Source organism: Heptranchias perlo, chromosome 27, assembly GCF_035084215.1.
Source record: "Heptranchias perlo isolate sHepPer1 chromosome 27, sHepPer1.hap1, whole genome shotgun sequence".
NCBI lineage: Eukaryota > Metazoa > Chordata > Chondrichthyes > Hexanchiformes > Hexanchidae > Heptranchias > Heptranchias perlo.
This window is the reverse complement of record NC_090351.1, coordinates 9850477-9871943: the sequence shown is the minus strand read 5'-3', so window position 1 is coordinate 9871943 and position 21467 is coordinate 9850477. Positions and strand designations below refer to the sequence as shown.

The 21467-nt window shown below is 45.4% G+C and overlaps 1 protein-coding gene across 1 annotated transcript in view; it reads right to left on the bottom strand.

Annotated features, from left to right (window-relative positions):
* LOC137344332 (synaptotagmin-6-like) overlaps positions 1-21467 on the bottom strand; it is a 156150-nt gene that overhangs the window by 97938 nt on the left and 36745 nt on the right. Inside the window, exons 4-5 of the mRNA XM_068007195.1 lie at positions 15327-15380; positions 12543-12894 (exon numbers count right to left, since the gene is read on the bottom strand). Of these exons, the coding sequence (XP_067863296.1) occupies positions 12543-12894; positions 15327-15380 (406 nt within the window). The remainder of the gene's footprint in view (positions 1-12542; positions 12895-15326; positions 15381-21467) is intronic.

The following is a 21467-nucleotide window of genomic DNA, read 5'->3' as shown; positions in this document are numbered from 1 at the left end:
GAAAATATCTGCTCTCATGGGGACGTAGAAGTTGCCGGCGTTAAGGTGGAATTCAGGTTGCGATTCCAATGAGGTTCCCCTGAATCAATGCAAGTGCCTTTGTGCTGATATGAGTGCAGACCGCACAAGCTCAAAGCGATTATACTGCATTTGATTAGCACAGATGGTGAACAGACCCAACTTCTGGCACCTATCACAAGGGTCCTCACATAAGTTTTATGGAGCTTTCAGTTATCTTTTTTAATCTTCCCAAGCTGTTAAATGAGCATTAACCAGCTGTTCAGGGATACAGAGCAGAGGGGCATCTGACGGAGTACACTGATCAGCTGTTCAGGAACTGGGAGTCGAGGACCATCTTATATAGAGCACAAATCGGTTATTCAGAAGCCCAGGAAGCAGAGGGGCATGTTATTCACAGCTGGTTGCTGGAGGAAAAAGACTGGAGATCACAGGAGTAACAAACCAAGCACCAGAGGCAAGTATTGAGTGACATGTGAGAAAAATACAGAGAGGGAAAGTAATGAGCACAGAAAAAGCAGAGCGAGAAAAAGAGAGATAGACAGAGAGTGACAGTGAGCCGGAGGGAGGAGAGGGACTGAAATTTCCTGTCATTCTCAAGGAAACATAATTTCGTATTCACAGCTAGAATTCTTGGAAACAGGAATTTCAGCCGGAAGGAGAGAATGGAGCAGGATCAGGGACGCAGGTAGAGAGTAAGAGAAAAAGAAAGAGAGAAAGGGGAGATACCAAAGACGTGGGGAGAGAGTAACGGATCATTTTGATTTCAATAGGATGAAAATTGGGCCGCTTCTACACCGGGTACACGATCAATTCCACCAGATTACCAGCCCAGGCAGAGCTGGTGAACATTCCCCCCCCCAGCCATGAATCCATTCAAAGGAAGGCTTTCCTTCCCAGCCTGAATCATTGGCTGCACAATGTGAGGTGGCATTACCATTCCATGAGGCATTACTGGAATCTTGTAGTATGTTGCAAGATAAAAAACAAAGGCACTTCAACATCACAAGGAAACAGGATAGTGGATGTGCTGAATATCAATCAGTAACACAGAGAGAGGGCAGAATGAAATCCCAGAGAATGCAAAGAAGCCAGCGATAGGGAGAGAACAGGCTACCAGAGGCTGTCCATGACAATAAGGTATTTGAATCCGAAAAGTCATATTTATCTCCTTTTAACAATTAAAACCCCACTTACTTTCAGTCTCTTTCTCCCGGAACGCCAAAAAAAAATGAACTAATTTTTCACTTTCCGTAAAATTAAAATGAGTCACGTCACAGTCATAATTTGATTGTAGACCACTTTCAGCCTTTACCAGCACTGACCAGATCCAGAAGGGGAGAAAGTTGTACTGATCTGGTTTAAAAATTTAGAAAGGTCTCCTCCGAAATATCTAAAGCAATAATCACAATAAAATGCTAAGCATTCACTCTGCTGGTAGCACTGCGACTGACACCACAATGAAAAGGTTATTTTAATGATTCATGTATATTTCATTATGGTGAATATTTTATATTGACTTTAATTTGTGTTTTTCTTCCATTGAATTTGTATCCATCGCATTTTTTTCTATGGTAATCGATTATAATTGTAGCTAGTCTAACGTGGACTCACTGGGGTCAATCTTGACTTTATACGATAGAGTAAAACAGGTGATAGCGAGTCGCAGGCTGTTTTTTTTTCCCTTTGAAGTTAAACGGGCTGCGACTCGCTATCACTCGTTTTACACTTTCACACAAAGTCAAGATCTACCTCAGTGTCTGGATTCACAGTGTGAACAGTCGAGTTCACTCAGACACAAGTGAAACATTAATACAGGTTTCCCGGGCGTCCTTACGATTTTGACGTAAGGACATCTTTTCTTTTTATCAGTTTCCCGTCCGTCTGACTGGTCTGAGTGACAGGTTGGTCTCAGTTGGATGGGAGACCAGGCAGGGAGAGGACATGTTCAGGTAAGTCTGCAGGTAAGTCTTTGTTTGTATGAATGGGGGAGGGGGGGCACGGAGGGGCATGGGTTGGCACGGGGTCATGAGTCACGTGGGATGGGATCGGGGGTCAGTCACGGGGCGGAGGTATCAGGATCAGAGGTCATTGTGGGGGTCCACGATCGTTGAGGGGAAGGATTGGGGGTCGGGGGATCAGAGGGGGGGGGAGGAAGGGAGGTCGAGGTGGGAGGATCGCGGTCGGGGGGGAGGATTGGGGTCAGGGATCAGAGGATCAGAGTGGGGGGGAGGGGTCCGCGATTCTTGAGGGGGGGGGTCGGTGCAGGTAGGCCTGAGGGAAGCACTCCTGCTCCTTCGGGCCCACAAGCTGTGCCTTTCTAGGCATCTACCTGTTAGCCTCGGGCATTCCTGCCTCCTTTCACAAGGCGTAAAACAGAAGGCCCGGGAATCCCGGCCCCCCGGGGTTGAAATCAGGAAGTCCAAAAAAATAGGGGCCCCAAGCCTCCTTCAAAGGTTTTAAGGCCCGACCCGCTCCTTGGTCACCCGCCCCTCTTCCCATCCCGGTGAAAACCAGAAATGGGCGGGTTGGAGGCGGGTTGAGGGCAGGTTTGAAATGGCGGCAATTTTCAATGCCCCCACCGCACCCCGAAACCCACCCGTTTTTCACTTTGAAAATTAAGCCCCTAGGTTCAGAGGCCTGAGCTATTAGGATGGGCTAGAAAAACTGAGAAAGGAGATGAATGCGAGATGGGGTTACAGAGGAACACAAAATTCCAAGTGGAATAGAAAGAGTTAATCTGGTGCATTATTTTAGGTTAAACCACAACTGTAGGATAAGGGGACACAGGCATTAACTGGTTCAGGAACCGTCGCTTCATGCAAGGAGTGAGCAATACCTGGAATGGTCTTCTGGTGGGGGAGAAGAAAGCTCTGGAATCATTCAGAGGGCATCCCTCATCTGTACACGTCATTGTGAGATGCTAAGCAGACTAGCCTATGTTTTTCAAGTGGACATTATATTATGTTACACTTAGAATTTACTTACCGTTTAGAGAGAGACTTTATTCCCCTCCCCTCTTTAGCTTTTGAATAGCACATGAAACAATCCTCACACGAAAGAGTAAGCAGAACATAGGAACAGGAGTAGGCCATTAAGCCCCTCGAGCCTGTTCCGCCATTCATGGCTGATCTGTACCTCAACTCCATTTAATCGCCTTTGATCCATATCCCTTGATAACCTTACCTAATAAAAATAGAAGAAATGTTCCCAATTGCCTGAGAATACAGTTCTTGATCCATTCACTAGTTTGAGCTGAGCCTGCAAATTTCCTCCCTCTCGCTCTCCCACTGGGGTTGCACCTAGACTTGGCTTTAAGTTTTCCTTTGATTGCACAGCTCGATGTGTGAGGAACCAGATGTCCTACCAGGAAATTGGGCCACCAATATGTAACATCACCAATCCAACCCGTACTTCAGATCCTTGGATGAAAAGGAATTTGTTCTGCACAGGTGCTGATTCACTCCATTGGCACTCTTGGAACATCCCAGAGTCTCCAAGGTTGTATCCCAGCTTCCTTTATCTTGGAATTCTAGTGGGAATGAACAAGCTAAGAGTGGGTCATTTCTGCCCTGCTGAGGCATCCTTCTTATTGGAGATACGGCACTGAGGTCAACACAAACCATCCCTGTCCAATGAGGGAGGGTGTGTGCTGCAGGGAAGCAGCAGTAGGCAAGGAGGGAATTATAATAGGTGATTTTTTTAAAATTAAAATAAGTTTTATAAATTGCATGCATTTTGCTTCCATCTGCACAAATCTTGGGAGTTTTATAAAAATGATTTTAGTAGCAGGAACAAAAAAAGGTGATCCAAATGATAAATATTTTAGAGGAACAACTTAACGATCAGTAAGCTACGAGATCTTCCGGCAGAAAATCTGATTAGTGCTCGTATCAAACTGAATCATTGTGCTGACAGCCCAATCTGAAGAGATCGTAATGCAAAGCTTTTTGGTCTGTTTTTCTTCACGGCAGAGTATGGATGTGCGGTGAGGATCTATTTTTCACATCAGTTCCCAGCTACTGTGGGAAGGGCTTGATGTATTAATCTGACTGTCTCCTTTCCTTTTAGAAATGAGGAATGAGTCACAAAAAGCTAGATGTGGGCCACTGTTCAGACTACAACAACAATTTGCATTTATATAGCGCCTTTACTGTAGTAAAATGTCCCAAGGTGCATACTTAGACTAGATTCAGGAGCCAAGGATGTTTTTACAGGTTCGGTCCCAATTGTGCACCTGATACCATGGTGTACAAGATTGCCTTTATGTTGGAGTGAGGCTGAATTCAAGTGTAGTTGCCTTCAAAAAAAAAATGTTTGCATTGAAACCATTTCTCTGCCCTCACTAATTTTAGAGTGGGTTTTAACTCGGCCTGCCCGGCAGAAACGCGCTGGTAGCGGAGTTAAAATCGCTGTGGTGAACTTACAAGCCCGTTCCCGCTTTGCCGCCATATTTACTGGAGCCTTCCACTGGGCGGCCCAAGGGCTCGCCTGAATTAGGCAGCAGCCTCATTACTGCATGCAAGTGAGGTACATAGGTTCCTGATGCAATTTCAAGGGAGAACTGGGCAGAGTGTGTGCCCTGCACAATCTATCCATTTGAACTGGGTGGTAAAGAGGAAGAGGCTCCAAAAAGTAAGTGAAAAATTATTTTTATGGGGCCATGAGGAGCAAGGGTGCTGTCCGAGGCCCCCCTGCCTCTGCAATCAGTCCCACCTCTCCTACTTAGGGCTCTGGGCCTCTCAATATTGCTAAGGCTCAGAGCTGGTGAGCTGCATCGGGACGAATGTTCAGGGTGTGCAGCTCGCCAGTGTCATAGCAATGAGGCCTGGCCCACTAAGTGAACCAAGCCTCCTGGCGGCAGGTTTGGCCGGCCGACGCACACACTCTGCTGGCTGGCTGCCCGAGTGCTAAAACCTACCTTTTTCTCTCTTACCTGCAGTGATAAAGCAGTGGGACACACTAACGCAGAGTTCAGAGAAGCTTGTCGCAAAAACAGAGTAGTTATAATGAGACTTTAATTTTCACACAGACTGGGGAAAGCAGAACAGCTCAAGTCCCAAAGGCAGTGAATTTCTTGTGTGCATTCGGGACAGTTTTCTGGAACAATATGTTCATGTACCAAGAAGAGAACAGGCCATATTAGATTTAGTGATGGGTAATGGGTCTGAATTAGTCAATAATCTAATGGTGAGGGAACACCTGCCTAACAGTGACCATAATGATAGAATTCGATATTAGGTTTGAGAGGGAGAAGGGTGAGTCACGAACCAAGGTTTTAAATTTAGGTAAGGTTGACTTTGGAGCGATGAGGCAGGAATTGACCACAATAGACTGGGCAGAACTATTAACAGATAAAAATATAGGGGGAGGTGTTCAAAAAAGTATTTGGTAGAATACAAGACCTGTACATACCCCTAAAGGGCAAGAGCTCCACTTGTGTAATTAAACAATCTTGGTCAACAAGGGAAGTGAGAGATAGTATAAAAATAAAAGAAAGGGCTTATACGAAGACAAAGAACAGTAGAGAGCAAAGGTGTACAAAGAAAATAGCTAGAATTGCAAAAAGGGAGTACGAGAAAAAACTTGAGGGACATCAAGGACAACACTAAAGGTTTTTGCAAATATTAAAAGATAAAGGGTGACTAAAATTAATGTGGGTCCCTTAATGACAGATCCAGGAGATATTGTAATTGGAAATCAGGAAAAGGCAGACTTACTAAATAGCTACTTTGGGGGTGATTTTAAACCCCAAGAACGGGTGGGTTGGGGGTGGGTGGGAGTTGAAAATAGTTTGCTTTTTTGGATCAGAACCGCAAAATTTTCGGACTTTGCGTTCCCAGTGAGAAGCCTGTACTTTTCCGCACCGACGTTAAACCCGGAAATAAAGCCGGGTTACGGTCGCGACCCAAGAAACAAAGTGGATGGCCTCACTCTTTTCCACATTGAACTCCATGTGCCACAGTTTTGTGGGGGACACCACTAGTCACATCCCGCCAATTGGAGTACATACCCATTATCCCGACTCTCTGTCTCCTACCTCCTGACCAATTCTATGTTCAAGCCAATAGGTTGCCTCCAATTCCATTTTCAACTCCCACCCGCCCCCAACCCACCCGTTCTTGGGGTTTAAAATCACCCCCCTTTGTATCAGTCTTCACAAGTAAAGGATAAGGATAAAGTACTGGAGATACAAGGAAAATTAAAGATAAATCAAAGGGAGGAACTAACTAGATTCAATACAAGTAAAAAAAAATGATGATGGCGAAACTAATGAGATTAAAGATAGACAAATCTCCAGGTGTTTCCACCCCAGGGTATTAAAATAAGTTGTTGAGGAAATTGTTCGTGCATTAGTCATGATCTTCCAAAAATCTCTTGATTCAGTAATTGTCCTCTTGGATTAGAAAACTGCCAATGTCACTCCATTATTTAAGAAGGGAATAAACTAAGAAATTATAGGTCTATTAGTCTAACTTCAGTTGGGGGGAAGTTACTAGAATCCGTTATTAGGGACAGAGTGACTGAGCATTTAGACAATATGAGCTGATCAGAGACAGCCAGCATGGATTTGTAAAAGGTACATGTCTAACGAACCCAGTTGAATTTTTTGAGGAGGTCACTAACGTGATAGATAAGGGAGTGCCTATGGATGTTATTTATATGGACTTCCAGAAGGCATTCGACAAGATTCCACACAAGAGACTGTTAACAAAAATGAGAGCACATGGAATTGGAGGCAACCTATTGGCTTGAACAGGGAATTGATCAAAAGGTTTGAGACAGAGAGTAGGGATAATGGGTATGTACTCCAATTGGCGGGATGTGTCCAGTGGTATCCCCCATAAAACTGTGGCAGATGGAGTTCAATGTGGAAAAGAGTGAGGTCATCCACTTTGGACCTAAGAAAGACAGATCAAAGTATTTTCTAAATGCCAAGAAGCTAGGATCTGTGGATGAGCAGAGAGATTTAAAGGTCCAAGAACAGAAATCACTAAAAGCTAGTGGATAGAAACAAAAAATAATTAAAAAGGCTAATTGAATGTTGGTCTTTATCTTAAGGGGGCTGAAATACAAAGGGGTGGAAGTTATGGTACAGCTGCACAGAACTCTGGTTAGACCCCATTTAGAGTATAGTGCTCAGTTCTGGGCACTGCACCTCAGGAAGGATATATGGGCCGAGGGGGGGATGCAGCACAGATTCACTAGAATGACACCGGGGCTAAAAGGATTAAATTATGAGGACAGGTTGCATAGACTAGGCTTGTATTCCCTTGAATACAGAAGATTAAGGGTTGATCTAATTGAGGTGTTTAAAATGATTAAACGATTTGATAGGGTAGATAGAGAGAAACTATTTCCTCTGGAGGGGGAGTCCAGAACAAGGGGGCATAACCTTAAAATTAGAGCTAGGCCGTTCAGGGGTGATGTCAGAATGCACTTCTTCACACAAAGGGTGGTGGAAATCTGGAACTCTCTCCCTTAAAAAGCTGTTCAGGCTGGGGGTCAATTGAAAATTTCAAAACTCAGATTGTTACATTTTTGTTAGGTAAGCGTATTAGGGATATGGAACAAAAGTGGATAAATGGAGTTAAGATACAGATCAGCCTTGATCTAATAGAATGGCAGAACAAGCTCAAGGGGCCGAATGGCCTACACCTGTTCCTATGAGTGTCAACAGGTTATTTGATCATTGGGAAGGTATCACAGCCAAGTACAACCCCTGTCCTCATTCCACTCCCAGCACTGTTCACGAGGTAACAATCAGGAGTGGGAACCCTGGCTGATTTTCTCCTGCTGAACCCAGGGACACTAAGGTCCCTACTATCACGCCATCTGAGATCAAGTAACTCAGCACAGACCAGGGAGCTACTCTAGGACCTTCCTGGTCTGGATGACTTAGCTACTTAGAGGATAAACTTACTAAGTCATCGTGGAGCTTCTTGCAATTAAATCTATTTGTGAGCTCTTCTGGTGCTTCCATTTAGTCCAATTTCTGGGGTGTCAGGCATAGATTCTAGTAAGGAAGCAAATGTATGAATGTCTCCCGGTCAATTAGTTGAAAGGGATAGGGAATGGACACCCACCCAAATGTTTACATTCTCTTTGGTGGCTCAGAGGGAGAGAGATATGGAAGAAGAATTTATCCAAGTTAACTGGCAGCCACACAACTGACCTGATTTCAGATTAAGATGGTTCGAACTGGAGACAGACAGTTAGTTCAACCTCCAAAACATCCAAACTAGTTCCTGTTCCATACACTGCCCATAGATGGCACTGTTGAAGCAGACAGATTCTGGCCAGTTATTAAGTGAGAATTGTCCCGAATTAATACCTTCATTAAAAAAAAGGGCATGAAGACACTGGAGTACTGTTACAGTAGCATAGTGGTTATGTTACTAGACTAGTAATCCAGACACCTGGACTAATAATCCGGCGTCATGAGTTCAAATCCTGCCACTGCAGCTGGGGAATTTAAATTCAATTAATTAAATAAAATCTGGAATTAAAAAAGACTAGTATCAGTAATGGTGGCCATGAAACTGCCGGATTGTCTTAAAAACCCCTTTGGTTCACTAATGTCCTTTAGGGAAGGAGACCTGCCGTCCTTACCCGGTCTGGCCTATATGTGACTCCAGACCCACAGCAATGTGGTTGAATCTTAATCGCCCTCTGAAATGGCCTAGCAAGCCACTCAGTTGTACAATCTTACGACAGAAAGTCACAATAAGAATAAAACCGGACGGAACACCCGGCATCGGACCACTAGGCACCGGACACGACAACGGCAAAACACCAAGCCCAGTCGACCCTGCAAGGTCCTCCTTACTAACATCTGGGGACTTGTGCCAAAATTGGGAGAGTTGTCCCACAGACTAGTCAAGCAACAGCCTAACAAAGCCATACTCACAGAATCATAACTTTCAACCAACGTTCCAGACTCTTCCATCACCATCCCTGGGTATGTCCTGTCCCACAGGCAGGACATACCCACCAGAGGTGGCGGTACAGTGATATACAGTCAGGAGGGAGTGGTGCTGGGAGTCCTCATGGCATCAGGTCAAACATGGGCAAGGAAACCTCCTGCTGATTACCACCTACCGTCCTCCCTCAGCTGATGAATCAGTCCTCCTTTATGTTGAACACCACTTGAAGGAAGCACTGAGGGTAGCAAGGGCACAAAATGTACTCTGGGTGGGGGACTTCAATGTCCATCACCAAGAGTGGCTCGGTAGCACCACTACTGACCGAGCTGGCCGAGTCCTGAAGGACATAGCTGCCAGACTGGGCCTGCGGCAGGTGGTGAGCGAACTAACACGTGGGAAAAACCTACTTGACCTCGTCCTCACCAATCTACCTGTCGCAAATGCATCTGTTCATGACAGTATTGGTAGGAGTGACCACCGCACTGTCCTCGTGGAGACGAAGTCCCGGCTTCGCACTGAGGACACCATCGAACGTGTTGTGTGTCATTATCACCTTGCTAAATGGAACAGTTCTAGCAGCTCATGGGCATCCATGAGGCACTGTGGGCCATCAGCAGCAGAATTGTATTCCAGCACAATCTGTAACGCATGGCCCGGAATATTCCTCACTCTATCATTACCAACAAGCCAGGGGATCAACCCTGGTTCAATGAGGAGTGTAGAAGAGCATGCCAGGAGCAGCACCAGGCATACCTAAAAATGAGGTGCCAACCTGGTGAAGCTACAACTCAGGACTACATGCTAAACAGTGGAAGCATCATGCTATAGACAGAGCCAAGTGACTTCACAACCATCGGATCAGATCAAAGCTCTGCAGTCCTGCCACATCCAGTCGTGAATGGTGGTGGACAGTTAAACAACTAACGGGAGGAGGAGGCTCTGCAAACATCCCCATCCTCAATGATGGCGGAGTCCAGCACGTGAGTGCAAAAGACAAGGCTGAAGCGTTTGCAACCATCTTCAGCCAGAAGTGCCGAGTGGATGATCCATCTCGGCCTCCTCCCGATATCCCCACCATCACAGAAGCCAGTCTTCAGCCAATTCGTTTCACTGCACGTGATATCAAGAAACGGCTGAGTGCACTGGATACAGCAAAGGCTATGGGCCCCGACAACATCCCGGCTGTAGTGCTGAAGACTTGTGCTCCAGAACTAGCCGCACCTCTAACCTCTAGTACAGCTACAACACTGGCATCTACCCGACAATGTGGAAAATTGCCCAGGTATGTCCTGTCCACAAAAAACAGGACAAATCCAATCCGGCCAATTACCGCTCCATCAGTCTACTCTCAATCATCAGCAAAGTGATGGAAGGTGTTGTCGACAGAGCTATCAAGCGGCACTTACTCACCAATAACCTGCTCACCAACTCTCAGTTTGGGTTCCGCCAGGACCACTCGGCTCCAGACCTCATTACAGCCTTGGTCCAAACATGGACAAAAGAGCTGAATTCCAAAGGTGAAGTGAGAGTGACTGCCCTTGACATCAAGGCAGCATTTGACCGAGTGTGGCCCAAGGAGCCCTAGTAAAATTGAAGTCAATGGGTATCGGGGGGAACTCTCTCCGGTGGCTGGAGTCATACCTAGCACAAAGGAAGATGGTAGTGGTTGTTGGAGGCCAATCATCTCAGCCCCAGGACATTGCTGCAGGAGTTCCTCAGGGCAATGTCCTAGGCCCAACCATCTTCAGCTGCTTCATCAATGACCTTCCCTCCATCGTAAGGTCAGAAATGGGGAAGTTCGCTGATGATTGCACAGTGTTCAGTTCCATTCACAACCCCTCAGATAATGAAGCAGTCCGTGCCCGCATGCAGCAAGATCTTGACAACATCCAGGACTGGGCTGATAAGGGCAAGTAACATTCGTGCCAGACAAGTGGCAGGTAATGACCATCTCCAACAAGAGAGAATCTAACCACCTCCCCTTGACATGCAATGGCATTACCATTGCTGAATCCCCCACCATTAACATCCTGGGGGTCACCATTGACCAGAAACTTAACTGGACCAGCCACATAAATACAGTGGCTACAAGAGCAGGTCTGAGGCTGGGTATTCTGTGGTGAGTGACTCACCTCCTGACTCCCCAAAGCCTTTCTACCATCTACAAGGCACAGGTCAGTAGTGTGATGGAATACTCTCCACTTGCCTGGATGAGTGCAGCTCCAGAAGCTCGACACCATCCAGGACAAAGCAGCCCGCTTGATTGGCACCCCATCCATCACCCTAAACATTCACTCCCTTCACCACTGGCGCACCATGGCTGCAGTGTGTACCATCCACAGGATGCACTGCTGCAACTCGCCAAGGCTTCTTCAACAGCACCTCCCAAACTCGCGACATCTACCACCTAGAATGACAAGAGCAGCAGGCGCATGGGAACAATACCACCTGCACGTTCCCCTCCAAGTCACACACCATCCCGACTTGGAAATATGTCGCTGTTCCTTCATTGTCGCTGGGTCAAAATCCTGGAACTCCCTACCTAACAGCACTGTGGGAGAACCTTCACCACACGGACTGCAGCGGTTCAAGAAGGCGGCTCACCACCACCTTCTCAAGGGCAATTAGGGATGGGCAATAAATGCCGGCCTCGCCAGCGATGCCCACATCCCATGAACAAATTTTAAAAAGAAGGTAAAAAAAATGGCCACCCAATATCTTACTTTCAAGGCATCTGTGAAGAAGAAAAGTTAAAGATTTGGACATTAAAAAGTGCAATGCAACAAGAGATCAGTCCTGGCAGAAATAATAATCTACCAACCACGCATGTATGAAATATTTTAACTCGCCTGTGTTTTGTTCTTTTCCTTCATTATGTGTCTTTAAAGAAAACAAAAGCAAACAGTGCAACATCTGTTCCAGCAGGCCAGTGAGCAAAAGCTTTTCCTAGAAAGTACATCACACTTAAATCGGAACAAAGATAAACTGTGTGGGAGTAGATCTGGCAGAATCAACTGCTTCCCCCATTTTCAACAAGCTTGTGATAGGACTATCACATTGCGCACATATACAGATTCATTTTAATTTCCTACACAACAGGTGTATTTTTAAAATCTCCTACTGAGTTCTTCATATCCTCGGAATTTATTCTACCACTCCCCTCCTCCAAATTAAATGCAAGATAGTCATATTTAAAGGAGGAGTTCAAAGTATTTAGCCCATTCTGTATACAAAAAAAAATCCAAACTAACACAGTCTATGGCAATTTAAATAAGGAATTAAGTCATTACCTAGCATAGAAACTCCATCAGTCTCCCCCTCACAGCTAGACTGCTCTGTAGTATCACCAATGGTGAGATATACAGACCACCTTCATTGATTGACTTCAGCTACACTCGACTAATCTTGAGTTGCTTGCCTTCCCATACCCGCCCCGCAAGAAAGCATTTCCCCTAGACTTTACTTCCCTTTTAAACACATAACCAACAGTTTGAAGTTAACTGGAATTGTCGTTCAACAAGAATTAGCTTTTAAATCCAGGCAAGGAAGCACAGGCATGCATGATACACCTCTAGAAACCAAAGGTGAGACACTGACCTGGAGGAAGAGGCTGGCTCCGTCGTCTGTCTCTGTATCCGCGTGTGACGCAGGATGTGGTCTCTCATGGACATCTGGACATCTGCTGGGATATCTGGAGACGTGTGGCTGATCTTCATGGCTGCTTCTAGGAAGCTCATGGACGTGGATTCCTTGGGCTTGTCCGTCATCTCCTTGCCGCAGTCCGTGCCGGTGCCGGTGACGTTGACCGTGTCCCCAGGAACGGAGGTGTTAGAGAGAACCTTATTCTTCCAGGGTATCCAGCACAGCTTCCAGAATACAAAGAGAAAGACCGCCACCAGGGCCAATCCACAGAAAATAAGTATCACTGCAAGCAAGCTGACCGAGATATCTGCAAACAGAATGGAGGAGGTGCGAGCGACATGTGGACAAAGGGAGAGAAAGAAGAAAAAGCTGTGAGAAAGGCCTGAAGTTTATTTTTCAATAATCCGCAGGAAATAGCTTATACTCTACAACTAACAATGAATGGATGGTCCCATGAACCCAAGCCTAATCCAGGCCAACTAGCTGCCAATGTTCCAACTCTGTGACTAAATGAACACTTGTCTCAGATCCAATTTTCCGTTGAACCAATAAAAATAAGCATATCAAGTTTTGAGTACAAAGTTAGAAAAAAATCTCAGTTTTATCTTATTTCTTCTTGCCGACATTTAAATAAACTACAGTGCACGCCCTGTTAAAAACTGACCCTTGTACCTACATCACGTGATTGTTACACCTTTGTATCCATCTGTGATACTATGCAAATTAAGATGTGGAGATGCCAGTGATGGACTGGGGTGGACAAATGTAAGGAGTCGTACAACACCAGGTTATAGTCCAACAGCTTTATTTGAAATCACAAGCTTTCACACTCACCTGACGAAGGAGGAAAGCTCTGAAAGCTTGTGATTTCAAATAAAGCTGTTGGACTATAACCTGGTGTTGTACGACTCCTTACATTTACGCAAATTAACACTGGCTTCTCCATCACCCTGTCCATCTTTTAAGTTTTACCTGTTTTGTTGGATACATTGCTTCACACAGCGTCTAGTATACATGTGCCATTCATACCAGGTACAGTATGAATAGCCATCTTTCAGATAGTGTTCACTCAGCATGGACTGTACGTACAGTTGACAAAACATGTACAAACCATTCAGTATCAGAGAGGCGTAAATGGTCAGCTTTTACCCAGTGTCCTGTGTACGAGGCTTGGCTTGGAACTCATCACAATCTTGTCTTGTTTTCTTTACATTTTGTTTATCATTCTCTTTATTTACACGTAGGAGATTTATCCAGGATTGCTGAACGTGGTTCCTTTCCAACAGCAAGTTGTAGACTAATTCTGTCTCATCGAATGGCCTCCTTCTGTGCTGTACATTTCTATGATTCTATAATCAAGAAGCAGGCTTCACAAATGACAATGGACTTGCGAACACTCTGACTGTAGATTGGAACTGGAGTTACCCTCACCCTGGACTCAATCCATGGGCAGAGACAGGTCGTAGCCACACTGCTGCTAGGCCATTGCTCAGGGAATTCTAGTTTATTTTTATCCTTTTTTTGAGCACACTGGGGGTAATTTTGACTTTGGGCGAAAGTTGAAGTCAATGGAAATGAAAATCAGGGGAGATGTAAAATGGGCTGTCGATTCACTATCGCCCGTTTTACACTATCACATAAAGTGTGTAAGCTGCATGATTACTATCTTCAGCACCAGTGCACCAAGTATCATTCGACACACACCACATTGATTAAACAACAAATCAAATGTTATGCGTGAATGCTAGATGCATTTGGCATCTAAATATATATTAGTTTGAAGGTATGGCACAGAGAGACATTTCCAACCTACGTTTTGGTCAAAAAACAACATATTTAATTATCTATAATTATTAATGGCATGTATTTCCTATAACACATTAATTATCACACTTTGTTGATAACACCCCCAATGCTATACGACAGCACAACCTCTGATTCACTGTCAGCAATGCCATATTCATTGTGAGCCAGTCCATGTTAAAACTTTACATACATGTGCACTCCTGTCCATTTTACTTCGGATGTCTGTTACATTTCAAACATTACACACTCTCTGATGTAAATTTTGCATCACTTGAAAACGTACAAATTAACTAAGGCAGACATTTGAAATGCAGCACAAAATGCCAGAGCCATAATATCTTTACCCAATTAACTGACCTGTGTATGAACACATTCAAGAGTAAAATTTGGATATGGTCCATTTTTGGCCCCTAACGGATGGCACGCAGCACACGCCGCAACTGGGAGGCCCAAGGCGCGCCCAGAATTGCCTCTTATATAGTTCACTTCCCTTGCTTTCTGCACGTTTTCCGCTCACCTCCCGCTGAGATCTAGGGGCAAACTTAAGGCTGCAAACCCTCAGAGCTGTAGAAATTATCTCATCTTTCCTTGGGCACAAAAGCGTTGCTCTCCTCTCAGGCAGCAGGATAATCCTGAAATTCAACTTAGCAAGAGTTTCACCAGCGCAGAAACACCTCAAACTACAAACCATCCCAAATGGCATCTCCTGTTCCCATCAAATTGGCAGGTAGATCCATGTCCATTCAGGTTCCTCCCTAGTTCTGATAGTTGTTTTGTTGACTAACTCCAGGAGATTTCCAAATGCCAAACATTTTACAACACAAGAGGGGGGAAATTGAGACCTGGGGTTAAGAGGAAGCTGGAGCGTGGAGAACTGGGGTTGAGCCTGAGAGGGATCAGTTGACCTGGGGCTTGTGTGGAGTCAGACTGGGCCTGGGAGCACTGAATCTGGGAATATAGAAGAGCAAAAGACATGACCAACACATACTTAATCTGATTTGATTGATTGGTGGTACCTATCAACCACATCCTTAACAGCAAACCATAAAATGGTACCTGTGACCAATCGGAGCTCAGATTTAGTGTTCATATGGTGCGTCAGAAAATGAACACAATTGTTTGAAAAAATCTATGAGACAGAGATGATAGATTGAGTCTACATTTTAATCCTCCTGTACTAATATTGCACATGGATTCAACTGGAATGACAAAATTGGCAAAGGGAGGGTTGGCATAAGACTCCAAGTGGTTTGACAGTGTGTAGTTAACTTATTTGTTTTTGTACTCAATGCCTCTATTTCTAAAGCCAAGAATCCCGTATGCCTTTTTAACAGCCTTCTCAACTTGTCCTGCCACCATCAAAGACTTGTATACGTACACCCCAGGTCTCTCGGTTTCTGCACCCCCTTTAAAATTGTACCATTTTGTTTATATTGCCTCTCCTCATTCTTCTTACCAAAATGAATCACTTCACACTTCTCCATGTTAAGTGTCATCTGCCATGTGGCTGCCCATTTCACCAGTCTGTCTATGTCCTCCTGAAGTCTGTTACTATCCTCCTCACTATTTATTACATTTCCGTGTTTCGTGTCATCTGCAGACTTTGAAAATTATGTCCTGTATATCCAAGTCCATGTCATTAATATATATTAAAAAGAGCAGTGGTCCCAACAGCGACCCCTGGGTGACACCATTGTACACTTCCCTCCAGTCTGAAAAACAACCATTCACCACTCCTTTCTGCTTTCTGTCTCTTAGCCAATATCGTACCCACGCAGCAACTGCCCCTTTAATCCCATAGGTTTCAATTTTGCTAACAAGTCTATTATGTGGTACTTTATCAAACGTCGTTTGAAAGTCCATATACACATCAACTACACTACCCTCATCAACCCTCTCCGTTACTTCATCAAAGAACATCAATCAAGTTAGTCAAACATGATTTACCTTTAACAAATCCATGCTGGCTTTCATTTCTTAACCCATTTTTTCCAAGTGCCAATTAATTTGACCTGGATTAACATCTCCCCACCACCGACGCGAGGCTGACTGACCTGTAGTTGTCGGGTTTATCCCTCCCCTTTTTTGAACAAGGTTGTAACATTTGCAAGCCTCCAGTCCTCCGGCACCACTCCCATATCTAAGGATGATTGGAAGATTGTGGCCAGAGCCTCCGCAATTTCCATCCTTACTTCCCTCAGCAACCGAGGATGCATCCCATCCGGACCGGGTGATGTTCCTACTTTGAGCACTGCCAACCTTCTTAGCACCTCCTCTATCTATTTTTATCCAATCCAATTTCCCAACTACCTCCTCCTTTACTGTGACATTGGCAGCATCCTCTTCTCTAGTGAAGACAGACGCAAAGTACTCATTTAGTACCTCAGCCATGCCCTCTGCCTCCACAAGAAGATCTTCTTTTTGGGCCCTAATCGGCCCCACCTTTCCTTTTATGAACATGTAAAAGGGTAGTCAAAGACTTTGGGTTCCCTTTTATGTTAGCCGCTAATCTATTCTCATACATAGAGTCATAGAGTCATAGAGTTATACAGCACGGATAGAGGCCCTTCGGCCCATCGTGTCCGCGCCGGCCATCAGCCCTGTCTACTCTAATCCCATATTCCAGCATTTGGTCCGTAGCCTTGTATGAGAATACACTCTCTTACGAGCCCAACATTTATCAGAAGCTTCCTTTTTCTGTTTCCTTTCAATCTCTAGGGGGGGTTAAATTGCGATCCATGATTAACCCGCGCCTGGTGCTTCCTGCGCAGACAGGACAAGACAATCGTCCGGCCTGAGGACTTATCTGACAGCAGCATTAAAAATCAGGCCTGACATGAGGATTCAAGGTATTGTGCATTTTCCACCAGAAGGGCGAGCCCCAATCTCTTAAAGGAAGGATGTCTCTCAAAATCTCTTAAAGGTAGCCAGCACCTGTTACTTGCTAAAAATAAGTCTGCTGTCTGCACGGAGTCTGAACGGAGATCAGACATCGCACGCGTAAAACACAGATGCAGGTTCCGTCCCTACGTTTACAAACTGATGAGTTATGTTAAAACAATGAATAAAGGTTGCACGCTACTAAATCCCACATCCTCCAATCTGCATGCCAGGCCTCACCAATCTGCCGATCTCAGTTTGCACCACGCCTGAAAGAGTGCATGCACCAAGGTTCTCTGCTGATGCACTAGAGGTCTTGGTGCAAGAGGTGAACAGAAGGAGGGACATCCTATATCCACAGGGAGGGGGAGGGGAGGGGGCAAGAGGACCTCCAGACATATGCCCAAAAGGCAGTGGGAGGCAGTGGGAGGGCAAAGTCAATGCCAGGCGCACAGCACCATGAACATGGATGCAGTGCAGGAAGAAGTTCAATGCTTTGACATGAATGGTCAAGGTGAGTGAGGTCAACTGTCAATTGGCGTCTCCTACCAACTGCACCACTAGCCTCATCCACTGCTCCACGCACTACACCCCCCCATCACCCACATACCAACAAACTCTTTCCATCAGAACTCAACTCTGCCAATCAGATGCTTCCTCTCACCCTTACACATTATCACTGTTGCAAACCGCCCACCATAACTCACAGGCCACACACACTGGCAGCAATTCAACCATGACAGGTACATCATCCAGACACACGTCCCGCTTTCTTGCAGGAGAAGGTGGCACATAACAGGAGGCAGCAAGTGGCAGTGGCATTTAGCCCTTGAGCCTGTTCCGCCATTCACTGAGATCATGGTGGACCTGTGACCTAACTCCATATACCCACCTTAGCCCCATATCCCTTAATACCCTTGGTTCACAGAAATCTATCAATCTCAGATTTAGAATTCACAACTGAGATAGCATCAACTGCCATTTGCAGAAGAGCGTTCCAAACTTCTCCCACCCTTTGTGTGTAGAAGCGTTTCCCAACTTCACTCCTGTACGTCCTGGCTCTAAATGTTAGGCTATGTCCCTAGTCCTAGTATGCAAGTATAGGAGACCTCCAAAAACAGTTACAAATGCATCAGCAGTCAAAAGCAACTAACCTGTAAATCCTCCATGGTCCCTTTAAATAGCGCTGGTGGTGGGTTCTCCAGGCACTCTAAGTCATGTTCAGATGGTCGTGGTTAAGACTGTGCGCTGAGTTAAGCATTAAGTTTCAAAATGGCGTCTATCACTTCAAATCAGCATTTCACACTGATTGTATACATTTTCTCCTTACTTTACATACTGCCGGCGTTGGTTATTTGCGCCTGCGCTACTACCTACATCAAGATAGCATCCGGCACACGGAACAACGGGCACTACATGGCCCAATTTCTGGCCCTATATCTTTAGTAATCGAGGGAGCTCTAAGTTTGGATGTCCTTCCTTTCCCCCTCGTGGGAATATGTCCAGTATCTACCCCAACTGTCTCTTCTTTGAAGGCCTCCTATTGCTCATTTACTGTTTTACCTGCCAATCTTTGATTCCAATCCACCTGGGCCAAATCCCTTTTCAACTCACTGAAATTAGCCCTCCTCCAGTTGAGTATTTTCACATTTGATTTTTCCATGTCCTTTTCCTAGTCTAAACCTAATGATATTGTGATCACTGTTTCCCAAATGCTCTCCCGCTGAAATGTGCTCCACTTGCCCCATTTCATTCCCCAGGATTAGATCCAGCACTGCTTCCTTCCTCGGGCTGGAAACGTACTGATCAAGAAATTTCTCTTGTATACATTTCAGGAATTCCCCCCCCCCCGCCCCACTTTGCCCTTTACACTGTTACTGTCCCAGTCTATATTAGGATAATTGAAGTCCCCCATTATCACTACTCTATAGTTTTTGCATCTTTCTGCAATTTGCCTGCAAATTTGCTCCTCTATCTCTTTCTCGCTTTTTGGTGGCCTATAGTATACACCCAGCAGCATATTAGCACCTCTATTATTCCTTAATTCTAACCAAATAGATTCGATCTTTAAACCCTCAAGTACCCCCCACCCCCTTCTTTTTACCTTCCCTAACTTTCCTGAATACACTGTAGCCAAGAATATTAAGTGCCCATTCCTCCCCTTGTTTTAGCCAGGTCAGCATTACTGCCACTATATCATAATCCCATGTGGCTACTTATGCCTGCAGCTCACCAAACTTATTTGCAATGTTCTGTGCATTTACGCACATGCACTCTAAAACCATCTTAGTCTACCTCGCATTTCCCTCCTGTCTAATCCCTCCTATTTCTGAACAACTCTTTATTCTAACGCTGTTTGTCTCTCCCAGTTTTCTGTGCACCTTGTTTCTCCTCTCTAATGTGTCCCTCCCCCTGCTAAATTATTTTAACCCTTCCCCACAGCACTAGTTAACCTCCCTGCGAGGACATTGGTCCCAGCCCTGTTGTGATGCAACCTATCCATCTTGTACAGGTCCCTCCTGCCCCAGAACTGGTCCCAATGCCCCAGGAGTCTTAAGCCCTTCCTCCTGCACCATTTCTCCAGCCACTCATTAACCTGTCTTATCTTATTGCTCCTATATTCACTAGCGTGTGGCACTGGAAGCAATCCAGAGATTACTACCTTTGAGGTCCTGCTCATTAACTTCCTCCCTAGCTTCTGAAATTCTGTCTGTAGGACCTCAACCCTTTTCCTACCTATGTCATTCATTCCAACATTAGTAACAAGAAAGTGTTCTGCATCTTTGTGATGACCTTTACCCTAGCACCAGGGAGGCAGCACATCATGCGGACTCACACCGGCAGTTGCAGAAATGCCTTTCTACCCCCCCGACTATCGAATCTCCTATGACCACTGCATTTCTACACTTTGCTGTGCACCCCGTGCAGTCATTTGCACCAAGGATGTGCTCTGGACTGCACTCCCCCGAGGTGTCGTCACCCTCACCGGTATTCAGCACTGAAAACCAGTTTGAGAGTGTCACACTCCCGGAGGATCCCTGCACTGCCTGTCTCTTTCTACCTTGCCAGATGGCCACCCACCCTATCCTTATGAACTCTCTGTAGCTGCGGGGTGACCACCTCCTGGAACGTGCGCTCCAGGAAACTCTCAGCCTCCCGTATGCACTGCAGTGACTCCAGCCGCTCCTCATGCTCAGAAACCCTGAGTTCGAGCAACTTTTTAAAAAATTTGTTCATGGGATGTGGGCGTCCACTGGCTAGGCCAGCATTTATTGCCCATCCCTAATTGCCCTTGAGAACTGGAGGCACTTCCTGTACACGTGGTTATCCAGGACACATGAAGTGTCCTGGAGTTCCCACATGGCACAGGAATTGCAGCCAACGGGTCTCAGCTGTCCCATCATTTTGCTAAAAATTCTATCTACTTACATTTATTTATGTATTTATATATATGTCTCTTATGTTATATATATAGAGTCATAGAGTCATAGAGTCATACAGCACGGATAGAGGCCCTTCGGCCCATCGTGTCCGCGCCGGCCATCAGCCCTGTCTACTCTAATCCCATATTCCAGCATTTGATCCGTAGCCTTGTATGCTGTGGCATTTCAAGTGCTCATCCAAATGCTTCTTGAATGTTGTGAGGGTTCCTGCCTCCACAACCCTTTCAGGCAGTGAGTTCCAGACTCCAACCACCCTCTGGGTGAAAAAGTTCTTTCTCAAATCCCCTCTAAACCTCCTGCCTTTTACCTTGAATCTATGTCCCCTTGTTATAGAACCCTCAACGAAGGGAAAAAGCTCCTTAGTATCCATCCTATCTGTGCCCCTGATAATTTTGTACACCTCAATCATGTCCCCCCTCAGCCTCCTCTGCTCCAAGGAAAACAAACCCAATCTTCCCAGTCTCTCTTCATAGCTGAAGCGCTCCAGCCCTGGTAACATCCTGGTGAATCTCCTCTGCACCCTCTCCAAAGCGATCACATCCTTCCTGTTTTTAGATTGGTATCCCCTTACTCCTATTTCTTATTTATGTATACCAGATTTTTATTTAATGCAATGTGGATCCCTTTAATGTTGCTATCCTCTGCTTTGTTAGTTTTAATTTTATTCCCTTAGATCTAATTATATATTTACTGTTGCCCCTTGGTTTAAATTACTCAGCACCTCCTTCCCCCTCTGCACCAAATTCCCACT